At 41.0% G+C, this 18,432-nt stretch overlaps 2 protein-coding genes across 3 annotated transcripts; both read right to left on the minus strand.

Annotated features, from left to right (window-relative positions):
• Positions 1-775: 775 nt before the first annotated feature.
• gja2 (gap junction protein, alpha 2) lies at positions 776-9,075 on the minus strand. The gene is made up of 2 exons (XM_082171740.1): positions 8,954-9,075; positions 776-2,636 (listed from the first exon to the last, which is right to left on the minus strand). The coding sequence occupies exon 2, from the start codon at positions 2,617-2,619 to the stop codon at positions 1,561-1,563; it is 1,059 nt and encodes a 352-aa protein (XP_082027866.1). The 5' UTR covers positions 2,620-2,636; positions 8,954-9,075; the 3' UTR covers positions 776-1,560.
• Positions 9,076-10,439: 1,364 nt separating this feature from the next.
• gjb1a (gap junction protein beta 1a) lies at positions 10,440-13,946 on the minus strand. Of its 2 annotated transcripts, none has more exons than XM_082168733.1 (2): positions 13,810-13,946; positions 10,440-11,674 (listed from the first exon to the last, which is right to left on the minus strand). In XM_082168733.1, the coding sequence occupies exon 2, from the start codon at positions 11,658-11,660 to the stop codon at positions 10,938-10,940; it is 723 nt and encodes a 240-aa protein (XP_082024859.1). In that variant the 5' UTR covers positions 11,661-11,674; positions 13,810-13,946; the 3' UTR covers positions 10,440-10,937. The 2 variants fall into 2 exon arrangements, with proteins under 2 accessions (XP_082024859.1, XP_082024858.1); XM_082168732.1 differs by lacking the exon at positions 13,810-13,946 and adding an exon at positions 12,417-12,557.
• Between the last annotated feature and the right edge of the window lie 4,486 nt (positions 13,947-18,432).

Below are 18,432 nucleotides of genomic sequence, written 5' to 3' on the forward strand. Positions count from 1 at the left end.
TGTAAGCTTTTGACGTGTAAAATGTGGTTATTGTTGCCAATGAAAGAATATAAATAAATCAGTTTTCCTCCGTAGTCTGTCCAAACCCCCCACCCCTCCAAAAAACCTCACAAAATTCAGACATTCACATTTTACCCGTAAGTCTCCTAAGTATTTTATTGCTGGTAAATGTAAAGCAATTCTGAATCATTCTTAAGTATCATACCTATGGAAGATCATTTCTGCCACATAAGAAAACAACTCATGCTTTGGTAAATCATAATTATGACAAAAATTGCTCTCTGTCTCTTTTTTGGAACATATCTACTATTAAACACATTTCTTACCGATGAAACTTATTTAAACTTCATATGAAATGTATGACAAATGTGTGTAATATTGCTTGTCGGAGAATGTGTTAACAGCAGTATGAACTGACGGCCATATCTATGGACTTTTAAGGTAATCGGCTAACCAAGCTAGTTCTTTTTATTGTTGCCATTTTATTAAATTTGAATATCCGAATGTTAGTGAGAAGATGAAAAATAAAAACCCATTTAGATGCAGTCCAGCAGCATATGCAATGGACATCATTATGCTCATCTTTGGTAGCTCTTTTAAAGGCATCTTGAGTAAAGCAGCTCTATAATTAATGAAGCACATGCAAAAGACCTGGACTGGAGGTGATTGGACCTGTTTCATAGAATACTGAAATTTGTTGCGCAAAATCCCCTTCTTCTTATTCTATAAATGATTCTATTTATATGTTAACTCAAACTCTCCCGCCATCTAGCTTTAAAATTAATGAGGACTCCATCACCACCCTGAATCACATGACCATAAACAATAAAAATACTTATTTGAAGTGACCATGGCATGTACCCTTTGCTAACGAACTTGTAGAAGGGCCTTTCACGCGTTCACACTTGTATATAATTAAATAGAGTAAAGGTAATGCGTATTTGGCGTGCTGTTCCGAGCTCGGATTTTGGCCCGAACGCAGAGAGCTCCCCCCATCCCAGGTTGGGATAGGGATAATTAGAAGTGAGGAGATGGTGTGGTGGAGGGATGCTGGAAAACTGTCATAGAACAGAGGTAAGTCTGCTGTATACCTCTTATCTCGTTAATTGAATTGATTCTCTGAATGTGAACCCTCATGAGAAGGTTTTTAGATTAGTATGTCACCCAGTAATGTCATCATTTCAACTTTTATTTCATAATTATGACTTAGTATTTCATAAATTCAACTTTTTCTATCTCATAATTATGTCCAAATTATAATTTACCAAAAGCATAAATTTTTTCTTATGTGGCAGAAATGGGCTCCATATGACTCAGTCCATTATTCAATCATCAATCTGTTCAGTCGATGATCAAGTGATTGCAATGTTCCCACAAAATGAATTCAAGTAAAGCATCACACCAATTTACATTCAGACTCCCTGATTCTGATGTCACTCTAAATGACACTTTTGTAAATGAATCTCATCATGCTCAGTGCTGGTGAGCGAGAGAGAGAATCTCTTGTGTGTTCAGAACGGAAGAGCCCGGAAACAGTGATGGAGTCTCGTTTCCTTCTGGTTAGATTTTGAGGTCATCCATCCTGGTCTTGTTGCTGCTGTAGCGACTTGAATGGCTGGGCCTGCGCTGCTGGCTCGCTGGTGATCCGGGGACAGAATTCGCCGCTTTACTGGTCTTGACATCCATTGCGTCAGGTTTTCCGCTGCGCTCTACAGCCATGTTCTCGCGGTTTTGCTTGCAAACAGAGCGGCTGCCATGCTGTGGGAAGGTTCCATCGGGTTCTGAGAGGTTGAAGTGCGGCTCAGCGGGAAAGGGAGCCGGAGGAGGAGCGTGAGCTGGAAAATATGGGTAGTTTGGCACAAACTGAACCATCTCACTGGGTGCTTTAGATTCAGTGTCGCACACAGAATGAGCGCGCCGGTAACGGAGGCCCTGTCGGCACTTGGTGAAACCCAGGTGATACATCTCCACCAGGTTGAGCAGCAGAGAGACACAGGCCACGGCCAGCATGAACACGATGAAGATGGTTTTCTCCGTAGGTCGTGAGATGTAGCAGTTGACGGTGTTAGGGCAGGGCCACCTGTTGCAGGTGTACAGTGGCTTGAGATCGAATCCATACAGGAAGTACTGTGCCACAATGAAGCCCACCTCAAACAGTGTTTTGAAGATGATGTTGAAGACATACGTGCGTAGCAAGACTCCCTGCAGGCGGATCTTCCCCTGTTCATCACGTATAGGACCTTTTCCATCTTTGGAGCTTAAAAGTGCCTGTTTGTCTGCCCCGCTGTCATCACTGTGTTTATGTTTCTGCTCCATGCGCACCAGGTGCAGGATGTGGCCCAGGTAGATCAGTGTCGGAGTGGAGACGAAGATGATCTGAAGCACCCAGAATCGGATGTGAGAGATCGGGAAGGTTATATCATAACATACATTCTGACAACCAGGTTGTTTGGTGTCACAGGTGAAACCGGACTGCTCATCACCCCAAACCTTCTCTGCGGCAGCACCGAGCACCAAGATACGGAAGATGAAGAGTACGGTGAGCCAGACTTTGCCCACCACTGTGGAGTGTTCCTGGGCGCTTTCCAAAAGCTTCCCAAGACTGTTCCAATCTCCCATTACTGTTTCGTGCCCACCTGCAAAAACATACAAATATATTGGGATGCATCAATAGCAATTACAATTCTGAATGAGCCAATAATCAGTTTTTATGGCCAATAATAAAAAGATAGATATGAAAATTCTATTGTATTTTGTTTTAATGATTATTTTAATGAATAATTCTATACTTAGTACGGATACATCCCTACAAAAATACTTTGACATATACTTTGATGTTTTGAATTTCAGTCCACTACAGATCCATCATGTATTAAAGGAATAGTTCACCCAAAAATGAAAACTCTGTCATCATTTACTCACCCTCAAGTTCTTCCAAACCTGTCCGAGTGTCTTTCTTCTGTTGAACACAGAAGAAGAAATTTTGAAGAATGTTAGTAACCAGACAGTTGAGTTCAACAGAAGAAAGAAATACAGATTTGGAACAACTTGAGGGTGAGTAAATGATGACAACATGTTTTGGTGAACTATCCCTTTCACACACACGCACACACGCACGCACACACACACTTACACACGTACACACGCACGCACTTACGCACGTATTTAAATAGGGACATTCCATAGACTTGTATTGTATTTGCATCTTGTTAAAGATACTATAACCTAACCCTAACAGAAATCTTTCTGTATTTTACACAAAAAACACATTTTTACAAATGAGTCCCCAAGAGGTTTTTTAGCAGATTTGGCTCACACAAAAGTTTAGAAATTTGTCCTTAAAATATGATTAATTTGTTTCACACACATGCATATATACCAAGAAATCTGGTTAAGTATGTACACACACACACACACACACACACACACACACACATATACAGTAGTAGAGTGGGGTTTTGAAGGTTCTTTGTCATATATATTGTCATATGCCCTGAGGTTTGACTGGCATGTCTTCATGCTTGAGCATGACCTGAAACAGGTGGACATGCTCGACCCCTACACACACACACACACACACACACACGCACGCACGCACGCACTTATTTAAATAGGGACATTCCATAGACTTGTATTGTTTTTGCATCTTGTTAAAGATACTATAACCTAACCCTAACAGAAATCTTTCTGTATTTTACAGGGGAAAAAAAATTTAAAAAACATTATTTTCTTTATACTGTTTTTACAAATGAGTCCCCAAGAGGGGTTTTAGCAGATTTGGCTCACACAAAAGTTTACAAATTTGTCCTTAAATGCATATATTCCAAGTAATCTGGTTAAGTATGTACACACACACACATATACAGTAGTAGAGTGGGGTTTTGAAGGTTCTTTGTTATATATTGTCATATGCCCTGAGGTTTGATGTCTTCATGTTTGAGCATGACCTGAAACAGGTGGACATGCTCGACCCCACACACACACACACACACACACACACCAGGGCTTGACATTAACTTTTTGAGGCACTTGTCCTTCGGACAAGTAAATTTATGTTTCACTTGTCCATGCACTAAAGTCACTTGTCCGGGTAAAGATTTGTAATTTTATCATTTATGTTTTTGTGTTTTGCTAATGCAGAATTCGAACAAACCATTGAAAGCATCCAAACACTATCAATATTAATAAAAATTCAGTTGAAACAGTAGAAAGGAACGTGTCCCAAGAATAGAGTTCCCCTTCAACAAGAAATAAGAATCTCCAGACTCCATAATACAAAGTAATACTTTGCACGCTGGTGTGCAGTGTATCACCAGAGTATCACCAGAGGTAGTGGTGACTCTTGGTGTAAAAAATAAAACTATCTGACCTTTATACAGGCTTCAGAATGGACAAAAACACTTCAAAATGTGTTCGTTTCAAATCGGTAAAATTAAATCGGTAAAATAGACGTAATGAGTGGCACATAACGTGAAGTAACATGGCATTTTATTTTGTTTGAAATTTAACTTGTCCAGTGGGACAACTCATTTTCTCTTCCATTTGTCCTACAAAAAAATCCACTTGTCCCGGACAAGCGGACAAGCCTTAATGTCGAGCCCTGCACTCACACACACACAGACACACACACACTTATTTAAATAGGGACATTCCATAGACTTGTATTGTTTTTGCATCTTGTTAAAATACTATAACCTAACCCTAACAGAAATCTTTCTGCAAAAAAAAACAAAAAAAAAAACATTATTTACTTTATACTGTTTTTACAAATGAGGTTTTTAGCAGATTTGGCTCACACAAAATTTTACAAATTTGTCCCTAAAATATGATTAATTATGACCGCCGCTAGCGTAGCTAGCCGGTCATATAGGGATTGTCAAAGTTTTTTTTTTTTTTTTTTTTCGTCACCTTACTGAATTTTTCGGCAACGATACCAGGGACACCGAAGCACCGGGGAACATGAAATTTGGTGGGCATGTAGCCCCACTAGACTTCTAAGGAAAAATTTCGTTTGGTCCCCGGGGGCCACTCCCCCCCCGCGCTGGGCCCCCCCAAACCCAAAAAAATGCAGTTTTTCCTAAATAACTACCTGAACCGTGGCACCGAGGATGAAGAAATTTTTATCGTATGTTGGTCTACTAGACTTTTACGGAAAAATTTCGTTTGGTCCCCGGGGGCCACTTCCCCCCCCGCGCTGGGGCCCCCTTAAATTTTTCGTCAACGATACCAGGGACACCGAAACACCGGGGAACATGAAATTTGGTGGGCATGTAGCCCCACTAGACTTCTAAGGAAAAATTTCGTTTGGTCCCCGGGGGCCACTCCCCCCCCGCGCTGGGCCCCCCCAAACCCCCAAAAAATCAGTTTTTCCTAAATAACTACCTGAACCGTGGCACCGAGGATGAAGAAATTTTTATGGTATGTTGGTCTACTAGACTTTTACGGAAAAATTTCGTTTGGTCCCCGGGGGCCACTCCCCCCTCCCCGCGCTGGGGCCCCCGTAAATTTTTCGTCAACGATACCAGGGACACCGAAGCACCGGGGAACATGAAATTTGGTGGGCATGTAGCCCCACTACACTTCTACGGAAAAATTTCGTTTGGTCCCCGGGGGCCACTCCCCCCCCGCGCTGGGCCCCCCCAAACCCCCAAAAATTCAGTTTTTCCTAAATAACTACCTGAACCGTGGCACCGAGGATGAAGAAATTTTTATGGTATGTTCGTCTACTAGACTTTTACGGAAAAATTTCGTTTGGTCCCCGGGGGCCACTCCCCCCTCCCCGCGCTGGGGCCCCCGTAAATTTTTCGTCAACGATACCAGGGACACCGAAGCACCGGGGAACATGAAATTTGGTGGGCATGTAGCCCCACTACACTTCTACGGAAAAATTTCGTTTGGTCCCCGGGGGCCACTCCCCCCCCGCGCTGGGCCCCCCCAAACCCCAAAAAATGCAGTTTTTCCTAAATAACTACCTGAACCGTGGCACCGAGGATGAAGAAATTTTTATGGCACATCAACCTAGCCCATAATCACTCATTTGTGATTTGCGCCCCTCCCATAAAAAATGAAAATGCAATATTATTCTGCTTTAATCGCCCCTATCTTCAGTGGAGATGTTCAGAACTGCACCATATTTCATGTGTATGATTAACTTGACAACCTCTGGGGGTATCCTCTGCTAAGTTTTGTAGAATTTCATCCATGGGGGGGTATAAAATAAATTCATTTATGTGCACATTTAGTGACTGTACACTCATCGGCCTGTAGATGGTGCTGTTGAGCGAAGGGTTGCTGGTTTAGGATGATACTGTCACACACACACATGCAGGAATACAAACAAACGCAAGCATGCACACACACTGACATCCACACGCACAGACACACACCCATACACACACATACAAATCCACATGCACAGACACACACACACACAAACACACACGCGCACACATGTACGCACACATACATACACGCACAGACACACACACACACACACACACACACACACACAGACACACACATACACAAATACACACACATACACACACACACACACACACACACACACACACACACACACACACAGACAGACATGCACATACTATTACTTTTTTTAGGTATATACATAAACACGCAATACAGCCAAATTACTCCACGTCATTTATTTTTGTGGAAAGCCAGTGCAGGCCTGAGCGGCGGTCATATTTTGTACCGCGATGCGGTACATCTAGTTTGTTACATTACACACAAGTAATCTGGTTAAGTATGTACACACACATATACAGTAGTAGAGTGGGGTTTTGAAGGTTCTTCGTCATATATATTGTCATATGCCCTGAGGTTTGACTTGCATGTCTTCGTGCTTGAGCATGACCTGAAACAGGTGGACATGCTCGACCCCTATACACACACACACACACACACACACACACACACACACACACACACACACACACACACACACACACACACACACACACACACACACACATGGATCTTTTAACACACTTCATCCTTTCTGTATTCCATACTGTCTGTGTATTGATTCCGTTTAACTAAACATTAAATTGTCTTAACTCAGGGGTTTTCAAACTTTTTTAAGCTATGGACCTCCAAATAGGATAATGGCCTTGCGAAGGGGCCCCCCTCCTAAATTATAAAGGTAGTTATATATGTTCGTGTATACTGTAAAAAATGAAGACATTATAAATATGTGTCAAATATTTTCTGGAAAATATCTAATTTGTAATATTTGTAACATTTACATATTTTTGTTTCTTATCTGTCAATAGAACAAAATAATTAGTGAATAATCTCATGATTTTTTTTACCAGTTTTTAAAAAGCAGACTTAAATGGTGATTGGTTACATTCAGTCATATATTTGTCACATCTCTCCACCATGCCCATGATCTCCACCAGAGGACACTCCTCCCGACTCCCTTGCTTTCCCACATGAACTTCAACTCCCATAACCCATTGCCTGTACACATTTTTGTTTGGTCACTACCACCTGTGTCTCATTATCTGGTTAAACTCTGCCCATATAAGCCTGGTGTTTTCACTCATTCAGTGTGAACTGCAAAGTCTTGTATGTTCAATGTGACACTGCAATTCTGAGCCCTTGTATCCTGGTTTCCCGTGTCCATGTAAACAGCTCAGATAGACCCCCCCAAAAAAATATCATGAAGCATACTGTGTTCAACAAAGTTAGATATGCCAGTTCAATAGAGTCTGATATAGTCCTCGACTGGTCAATCTCCCTGTCAGTAACGCATAATTCACACTGCTGGGTCCATAGTTGGCGAAGTCTTCTGTTACGGACTACTCTGAGACTTGGGTGAAGATCCAAATGCAGCTTTTTTTGCGCTATCCAGAATCCAGATCACATCCATGTAACAGGCAATTTGGTCAAAACACCAATGCAGACAACCCAGACAAACAACACCAGAGCAGAAAACACAGGCAAACAGGGAAATCCAGCACACACACCAAAAAAACAGGCAGAAGATCAAAACTAAGACTCTGGAACATTATATAGATCTTGCATTGCAACATTCACTCTGTACCCGCCACGCCAGAGTCTACAGCCGCAATGGCCGCCACGCCAGAACTTCTTTAAGTCATGGCCGCCATGCCAGAGTTTCCGGCTGTCGTGAACCCTGCACCTGAAGCTACCAAGGCAGTCCCTATAGGCATTTGAGACTGGCTTCCATTTTGGCGGACACACCGCTGATGGCGGTGCGAGCAGTTGGCATTTCTTTGGTGGTAGCAAGTCAGGGTGTCTCAGAGGTCAATTGTACTCCCTGTTACGGCGATGGCCATTCTGTGTGTCTGGGCTGTGTACACTTCTCCAGAGGCGGCGGAACCTGATTCAGTTTTGCGCGAGGGGGGAGCATCTGCCCATGAACTTCCTGTTTGCTTCTACATTTCTAATGTAATACACTTATAATAATAATATGCTAAAATATGGATTTTTTTTCCATTTTATATGAATCTAACTACTGAGTTAATTTAGTTCACACACACAAATTCTCTGAAGAACAGGTTCTCAAATACATGCTAAACACAAAGTATTTCAAAACCAATATACACATCCTTCCTCAGATAATCACTCAGACATACTGTGATTAGTCACTGACGAATATACACACACAGTCATATATGAATTAATCACATTAGTCATAATACTAAATATAGGACACTTTTACTTCCCAAAACCTGAAGGGTCTGACAATCATTTGTGCCACAAAGCCATTATCTTTACATATAGAGACAAAGATTGATTCATGCTGTTAAATGAAAGGAATAAAAAACTGTGATTATAATCTGAACCTGAAAGGATATTAAATTGATTTTTCATTCTGACAGATGATGTTCCAGTGCTATCAGTCTCTATGTGTGTATAAGGTAGAGTGTGTGAAAGTTGTTTAGTTTTATTGTGTGAAACTTACCTTTCTTAAATGTCCAGAGTTAGAAAATCCCCTCACACACAAACGCAGTGCTGCACGTCTTCTGTCATACACACACTTTCTTCTTTATTCCAGCACTGGTTCAAACAGTAAGAGAAGACTGGCCCATACAAATACACTGTATATGTGTGTGTGCATGTATGTGTGTGTGTGTGTTAGGGTTAATTTTGGCAGGGAACACAATCCCTAGGGAGAATTTTGAAGAGTGTACCACCTGCCTGGTTTCTCAAAGCCTTTCTGGTGAGTGACAGCTGTCAGGCCCAATGGCTGAGCTCACAGTTGAACGGATGCATTCCTCCCTTTGAAGGAAAGTAACTAAAACAAATTATTGTTATTTTTGTCTGTCTATTTTCATTTCTACCTTTTTAAAGTGTGTTTAGCACCAAACAGAGAACAAGTAGATATAGAGCAAGAGGTAGACAAAAAACAAGAGCTGTGTGTCTCAGATTGTAGCTATTTTGAATGTAGGATATGTAGAATGACAGATGACAGGGAATATTTTACATTCCCTATAAGCCCAGGTAAAATCTGGATTGGCTGGTGACAGAAGACCCAGGGCTCAAAACAGTTTCATAAACAGGTTTATGAAATATTTTAATATTTGCTGACCTCCGTAGCAAATGTAGGTCAGTCCAAATTAATAATAAGCATTTTAACAACAGATTATTAAAACAAATGTCCTGCCCATTTATAATGTAAAAAGTAATTAATAATAATAAATAAATAAAAACTGTATCATCATTATGTTCCGAGAGGCTGACCTTGATATTGTAGATAAAGCATTACAGTCACTGTGGTTTCTATCGAGACTGAGTTGGTCTTTTGGAACTGTAGCGCCCCCTAGAGTACAAGTAAAACAAAAATAAATCTCAAAGTTACGAGTAGGCTTCTTGTGGAATTAAGAGACTTTTAAACATTTGTTTGACACAAAATCCCGAAATCATAATGAATCTGAATTGCTATAAACTGTGTGTAGATGTTTGTAGGCATATTATATAGCAGTTATAGACCTACATAGTTAAGCACACATTTATGTAAGTGGAAAATGAATAGCAGAACATTTTATTTGATTATAAATTAGCTTTCTACTGCAGTGGTTCTCATCCTTTTTGACTCCAAGATCACCATTGTCCGAGACAATATTCAATCCAATGTAAGCTGATTGTAGGCTACCTCTACTTCTGTTGTCAGACATAACAATAATAAGCTCAAATAAAAATGAGGTGTGTTTTTGTGTGTTCATTTTTAGCATTAACAATTAAGATTATGGGAATATACCTATATTTAAATCAGTTTAAGACTTATTGGTAAAACCCACTGATCTACAGGATAATGAAGTAGCTACAACTGATGAATGAATTGAAACATTTTGAACTTTTTTTGTTACAAACACTTTTGACATTTGCAATAAATCTCAATGTGTGAAATCTAATCTTTGTCATCAGGCAGAGATTCCATCACAAATAAATTAAGATTAAGATTTTCTTTAATTGTAGTATTTTTAGCTACAATATAACATTTTTATACAGCAGTGTAAATTTATTTAAACAATGGTCTAAAAATTTTTGGAGTAATATCATGTTGTGCCTATATCTTTTAAAAAGTATTTCCCCAGTTTCACAGACAAGGCTTAAGCCTAGTCCCAGACTAAAATGTTTGAGTTGTTTTAACCGAAAGCTAGCACTGACATGTCTTTAAAAAAATGTCAGTGCCATTGTTTTGTCTCAAGATGCACACCAGTAATGTTTTTTCTAAGGCACGTTTATAAAAGCTTCATAAATGTCCTAATTGAACTAAGGCCTAATCTTGACTTAATCAAAACCCTGTCTGTGAAACTGGGCCATTGAGTTATAAAAAAAAATAATAAAAAAAAACATCATCAATGAGGTGAGGATATTATTAGGCCTCATTAACATTAAGTGTTTGAGTGAAATATTTAGCTTTCATGGTGACTAGACGAGCACTTCTAAAAGGAAAACAATTTCTGAGAGATCCAGGCTCCCACTGCAGAGTCCTTGGAGTTATTGAGATGGCGACTTGTTGCCCTAGCAACAAGAAATATGATTTCTGCGATGTTGAGCAGGATGCAGATGCCGGACACCGCAAGCATAAATATAGTGAACACCGTTTTCTCTGTTGGCCGGGACACAAAGCAATCGACTATGTTTGGGCACGGGTACGAATCACACTTTACCAGCCGGAACATCTTGTAGCCTGGGTAAATCATGTAGAAGAGATACATAAACGCAGATTCGAATAACACACGGAACAGCAGGCTAATCATGTATGTCCACCAAAGGCCACCGGTAATCTTCATCTTTTGAGTCTTTATCTGCTCTAAGTCCTTCGGACTGGTGCGGCCAGCTTGGCGATACAACTTTTTGTCGATATGCCGACGATGTGCAATGTGCATGGCAACCAGCAGGGCGGGGGTAGAGACCATGATGAGCTGCAGCGCCCACAGTCGGATGTGAGAGATGGGAAAGAAGTGGTCGTAGCACACGCTGTTGCAGCCAGGCTGCTGGGTGTTGCAGATAAAATGCGCTTTCTCGTCGCCCCACACGCTCTCCGCCGCCACCACCAGAACCATGATACGGAAAATGAAGAGAACAGACAGCCAAATCCGCCCAATGCCTGTGGAATGCCGGTTCACGCCGCTGATCACGGCATAAAAAGACGCCCAGTTCATTTTTGGTTCCAGATCTGCAAAACAGAGAAAAACTCCACTCTTAGCAAACTCTCTCTCTCTCTCTCTCTCTCTCTCTCTCTCTCTCTCTCTCTCTCTCTTAAGAAATACATATTATTATTTAGCAAGGAAACAATAAATTGATCAAAAGTGGCAGTTTATACTCAGCTGAAAAAAATGCATCATGGTTTACACAAAAATAGTAAGCAGCACAACTGTTTTTAACATTGATAATAAGAAATGTTACTTAAGCACAAAATCAGACTGATTTTTGAAGGATCATGTGACACTAGAGTAACTAATGGCTGCAACATAAAAATCCATACATAAAAAATTATTTAAAATAGAAAACCCATAGAACATTATTACATCACAGTCTTGATTTAAGCCTTTTTATTACCACACAATAACCATAAGACATCATAATATGTAACACAATGACCATGTCTGACTCAAATCTAAAAATATATCGGAAACATTGCATAACACAATAATAAAAATTTAATTCTGACCAATCTGAGACCAGAGCTAACAATGAACTTGTTCTGTATAGGCTGGTACTTGCACAAAGTGATTTTTCATGACTACTACCTAAAAGAACCTCATTGACTGAAACCCATTTACATGTCACAAGTAAAGCAAATGCAAAGAGAAAAAATACAACTACATCTACAGGAGAAAACAGCAGCAGACCACCCATGTTCTGACAGACAGAGAAAGTAAATGACAGAAAGAGATTTATGCAGTATTCAGCATTACCAGACTCCGCAGGTGGTGTTAGTGGCATGGGCAAAGCCCGTTCAGAGGGGTTCTGAGACCCGCCGTGTCTCCGGTGTGTGTGTATGCCTGTGTCTATATGTGTGTACTTCTGTCAGATGGAGTGTCTCCGGCTTGCAGCCACCATTTATGAAGGAATGGACACCCATGTGACCGGCGAACTCAGAGCCAATGTCATTCTCCCATCACACAATGAAAGCGTGGGTTCAGTCACAGAACAAGAGTGTGTGCTTTGATGAGTGTGTTTGTGTGATATGGGTCACCGGGTATCTTCCATCTTGTACTTTTGCCTTTCTGCCTCATAGATTTATGTAATAGCTATTTTAAGCTTTATATTATATATTAAAATTATATGCACTATTAAAGGCAAAATCTTTTTGGATTTTTAGTAAACTTTTCTATGTCTATCCAATTCATTTGTCCAATATATTTGAATTGACAAAATAAAAAAAGTTTGGGTGTAATTAAAACTCAAAAAAGCCAATAAAAAAAAAAATTAAAAAAAAAGGAACACAATTTAATGATTTGAGATTATTTACAGTGTTACCTCACAGGACCATGTAACAAAAAAAATAAACAAATTTAAGCACACTCAATATGAACTAAAATTGTATATGTGAGTTTAGAATTGGTTATAGGTAAGTTTAGGAATTAGAAATATGCCAAAAGTTTGGTTTGCAAACACCCTGAATCAATAATATGTATCCATGTGAAAATTCATAAAACTTATGATATCATAGTGCAGGACATCCATTCATATTATGTAATTTTATGTTTTAATTCATGCTTTTACATTATTGATGAATATAACTATTATATTTTAATATTTCATAGAATAGAATATCATTTAGTATATAATAATAAATATTATTATTCATACTATACAAATTATTGAATATAAAGTGTTGTCTAAAAAAGGTAAAATATTATAAAAAGTATTTTTCTTTTTCTTTTCTCTGCTAGGAAAGTGTTGATTGTGGTTTTATTGTTGTTTTAGTGAAATACAATGATGGATGTCATCACAAAGATACAGAATCCTACAAGTACATCAGAAATCCACTAAAGAGTCTAAAGATACTGTGTAACATCTTGACTTCAAATAGCCTAGAGATTTACAGTTTCCCAGAGTAGTGTTATGAAACAATATATTTTCTGATATTATTATGTGTAGTATTCCATGAACAGGGAGTGTTGTAAACTTTCTAAATTAAATATAGAGGGGAGTTTCACACAGCTGAATTCACTGGTTTGGGTTTGGTAGTTGGTTGATTATTGAGTTTCTGGAGTGAACATGGTTGGTAGTTGATTATGACAAAGGTTTAATTGGTAGGTTTAGTACTGTGTTTGATAGGGTTGATATTTGGCTGATGTTTACCTGCGGTTGGTGTGGTCCCTGAGCAGAAGAAGAGGTTGAAGTCGCACAGGAAAGGGTTGATGTTTCCCTAGTGCCGATTATGGCGCAGTACCGGAGCTTTGCATTGCTAATCACTCGTGTCACGCTGTTACTCACCCCACTACAAACATCTCCACACAAAAGATGCTTGTGCTGCCGGTCCTTAACCATTCAGATCAGATCCGAGGCATACACCCACCAGCAGAAACTGTGACGCAAATTATGTACAAACGCACATTTACACATGAACATACACCAACTCACATACACAAGCATGTACATAGCAGTTCTTTCACACACATTCATAGCCACGAACAACAAACATGAAAGTTTAAACACACTGGACCCAGTCTGTGTCTGCAAAAAGATACTTGTACAACAGAACTGTTTTTAGATAGACCTACATTTATTATATTAAATCACTCCAATCACAGTTACAACAGCAATATTTCAAATGAAAAGATAAAATTAATCCAAATTGTTCCTTATTGTCTATTAAAAGCAGCATTTATTAAAGGGAAATTTCATTAAAAATATAAACTAGATGTACCGCATCGCGGTACAAAATATGACCGCCGCTCAGGCCTGCACTGGCTTTCCACAAAAATAAATGACGTGGAGTAATTTGGCTGTATTGCGTGTTTATGTATATACCTAAAAAAAAGTAATAGTATGTGCATGTCTGTCTGTGTGTGTGTGTGTGTGTGTGTGTGTGTGTGTGTGTGTGTGTGTGTGTGTGTGTGTGTGTGTGTGTGTGTGTGTGTGTGTGTATGTGTGTGTATTTGTGTATGTGTGTGTCTGTGTGTGTGTGTCTGTGCGTGTATGTATGTGTGCGTACATGTGTGCGCGTGTGTGTTTGTGTGTGTGTGTGTCTGTGCATGTGGATTTGTATGGGTGTGTATGGGTGTGTGTCTGTGCGTGTGGATGTCAGTGTGTGTGCATGCTTGCGTTTGTTTGTATTCCTGCATGTGTGTGTGTGACAGTATCATCCTAAACCAGCAACCCTTCGCTCAACAGCACCATCTACAGGCCGATGAGTGTACAGTCACTAAATGTGCACATAAATGAATTTATTTTATACCCCCCCATGGATGAAATTCTACAAAACTTAGCAGAGGATACCCCCAGAGGTTGTCAAGTTAATCATACACATGAAATATGGTGCAGTTCTGAACATCTCCACTGAAGATAGGGGCGATTAAAGCAGAATAATATTGCATTTTCATTTTTTATGGGAGGGGCGCAAATCACAAATGAGTGATTATGGGCTAGGTTGATGTGCCATAAAAATTTCTTCATCCTCTGTGCCACGGTTCAGGTAGTTATTTAGGAAAAACTGCATTTTTTGGGGTTTGGGGGGACCAAACGAAATTTTTCCGTAGAAGTCTAGTGGGGCTACATGCCCACCAAATTTCATGTTCCCCGGTGTTTCGGTGTCCCTGGTATCGTTGACGAAAAATGTATGGGGGCCCCAGCGCAGGGGGGGGGAAGTGGCCCCCGGGGACCAAACGAAATGTTTCCGTAAAAGTCTAGTAGACCAACATACCATAAAAATTTCTTCATCCTCGGTGCCACGGTTCAGGTAGTTATTTAGGAAAAACTGCATTTTTGGGGGTTTGGGGGGGCCCAGCGCGGGGGGGGAGTGGCCCCCGGGGACCAAACGAAATTTTTCCTTAGAAGTGTAGTGGGGCTACATGCCCACCAAATTTCATGTTCCCCGGTGCTTCGGTGTCCCTGGTATCGTTGACGAAAAATTTACGGGGGCCCCAGCGCGGGGGGGGAAGTGGCCCCGGAGACCAAACGAAAATTTTCCGTAAAAGTCTAGTAGACCAACATACCATAAAAATGTCTTCATCCTCGGTGCCACGGTTCAGGTAGTTATTTAGGAAAAACTGAATTTTTTTGGGTTTGGGGGGGCCCAGCGCGGGGGTGGAGTGGCCCCCGGGGACCAAACGAAATTTTTCCTTAGAAGTCTAGTGGGGCTACATGCCCACCAAATTTCATGTTCCCCGGTGTTTCGGTGTCCCTGGTATCGTTGACGAAAAATTTACGGGGGCCCCAGCGCGGGGGGGGGAGTGGCCCCCGCGGACCAAACGAAATTTTTCCGTAAAAGTCTAGTAGACCAACATACCATAAAAATTTCTTCATCCTCGGTGCCACGGTTCAGGTAGTTATTTAGGAAAAACTGCATTTTTTGGGGTTTGGGGGGGCCCAGCGCGGGGGGGGAGTGGCCCCCGGGGACCAAACGAAATTTTTCCTTAGAAGTCTAGTGGGGCTACATGCCCACCAAATTTCATGTTCCCCGGTGTTTCGGTGTCCCTGGTATCGTTGACGAAAAATTTAAGGGGGCCCCAGCGCGGGGGGGGAAGTGGCCCCCGGGGACCAAACGAAATTTTTCCGTAAAAGTCTAGTAGACCAACATACGATCAAAATTTCTTCATCCTCGGTGCCACGGTTCAGGTAGTTATTTAGTAAAAACTGAATTTTTTTGGGTTTGGGGGGGCCCAGCGCGGGGGTGGAGTGGCCCCCGGGGACCAAACGAAATTTTTCCTTAGAAGTCTAGTGGGGCTACATGCCCACCAAATTTCATGTTCCCCGGTGTTTCGGTGTCCCTGGTATCGTTGACGAAAAATTTAAGGGGGCCCTAGCGCGGGGGGGGGAAGTGGCCCCCAGGGACCAAACGAAATTTTTCCGTAAAAGTCTAGTAGACCAACATACCATAAAAATTTCTTCATCCTCGGTGCCACGGTTCAGGTAGTTATTTAGGAAAAACTGCATTTTTGGGGGTTTGGGGGGGCCCAGCGCGGGGGTGGAGTGGCCCCCGGGGACCAAACGAAATTTTTCCTTAGAAGTCTAGTGGGGCTACATGCCCACCAAATTTCATGTTCCCCGGTGCTTCGGTGTCCCTGGTATCGTTGACGAAAAATTCAGTAAGGTGACAAAAAAAAAAAAAAAAAAAAACTTTGACAATCCCTATATGACCGGCTAGCTATGCTAGCGGCGGTCATAATAAGCACCAAACATTAAGTTTTTTTATTGATTTTTTTACAGTTTTTTCCAATTGCTAACACACTAAAATGACATGCACAGCACACTTATTTAAACTGACACAAAACCTCTTCTCAAGTCTCCAAAAGTCTAAACACATTTTCTGCTTTACACACTTTTTTAGATATTCAAAATGGCACTTTTTAAATGCACTGAACACGGTTCTCTGCATAAGACACAACAATCTGATATAAAGTCACATGTTTGCCATTTCTAAACACTGCCATTCAAAATGACACTACATGAGCTAATTGGTCAATACATGTGCCACCTGGCCAAACACCTCAATGGTTAATTGTTAACGCTTCAATCAGGATGTAAGCACTATGAAAAGACCACAAGTGAGCACCTTTTTTTCTTTTACAACAACAATGGAAGATGCTGCAGACAGAGAGAGGAAGAGGAAGAGGAAGAGGAAGAGGGAGGGTGAGAATGAGAGAGGGTGAGAATGAGAGAGGGAGAAAGAGTGAGAGGTAGGGGTAGAGCTGGTAGAGGAGTTCATGGCCAAAGAAGACAACAACTTTCAAATAAAATCAGAGCAACTTTAGTTGATCATGTCATCAACCATGGGCTGACAATGCGAGAGGCTGGACAAAGAGTGCAGCCCAACTTGAGCCATTTTACCGGACATTTAGACTGAGTACAGGTATGTAACCAAAATTTCATGTAGTACACATGTAGTACACCCCATGTCATAGTGTATCAGTTGGGTGACACCTGTTTACTTCATGAATGGCTGATGTCATACACTAAATGTACAAGTTTCCTCTACAATGTACTCTACTGTGGGGGAAATATCTGCATTGTCCATGCCCTATATTTTAGTTTTTTTGTTTTTCTAAAGGACTGAGAGACGCAACCATGGTGGAGGAAGGGGCCAAATTTTCACCGGGGTACAGGAAGCTGGCATTGTAAACTTGGTTTTGGAAAATAATGAAACCAGATTACGAGAAATTCAAAGCCACATCATCCAAGACAACACCACATTCAACGAGTCAGTCTGTCCACATTGGCTTGCATTCTCAAGCGAAACCAAATCAGAATGAAACAACTTTATGGTGCCGTTTGAGAGAAACTCTCAAAGAAACAAAGAGGTCAGATGAACACATGTGGATGTAAGAACAATATTGACTGCAGTACACTACACGCAACATTGTTTCCCAGTGTACTGGATAACACCATATTGACTGATTTTTGTTCTTTGTTTTCAGGGAGTACTGGAAATGGATGTTCATGCAATCCCACATGAGTTCATCTTTATAGATGAGGCTGGGTTTAACCTAGCAAAGACCAGAAGAAGGGGGAGAAACGTCATTGACCTCAGAGCCATTATAGATGTTCCTGGCCAACGTGGTGGGAACATCACAATGTGCGCTGCCATGGTGTCCTCCACCATCTTGCCAACCTTGGACAATACAACACAGCCCATATTCTCACATTTCTGGACAGACTGAATGATGCAGACCATCAAAGAAACCGGTACGTTGTAGCATGGGACAATGTGAGCTTTCATCGTGCAGCCTCAGTCCAAAACTGGTTTGCTGACCACCCACCATT

This window comes from Leuciscus leuciscus, assembly GCF_965113295.1.
Source record: "Leuciscus leuciscus genome assembly, chromosome: 5".
NCBI lineage: Eukaryota > Metazoa > Chordata > Actinopteri > Cypriniformes > Leuciscidae > Leuciscus > Leuciscus leuciscus.

What these genes read in the sequence shown, in the direction of transcription:
- gja2 (XM_082171740.1), bottom strand. Translation starts at nt 2,619, where the DNA reads ATGGGAGATTGGAACAGTCTTGGGAAGCTTTTGGAAAGCGCCCAGGAA.
- gjb1a (XM_082168732.1), bottom strand. Translation starts at nt 12,444, where the DNA reads ATGCCACTAACACCACCTGCGGAGTCTG. An exon ending in AACACCACCTGCGGAGTCTG is followed by an intron (nt 11,675 to 12,416) that starts GTAATGCTGAAT and finishes TCTGTTTTGCAG; the next exon opens with ATCTGGAACCAAAAATGAAC.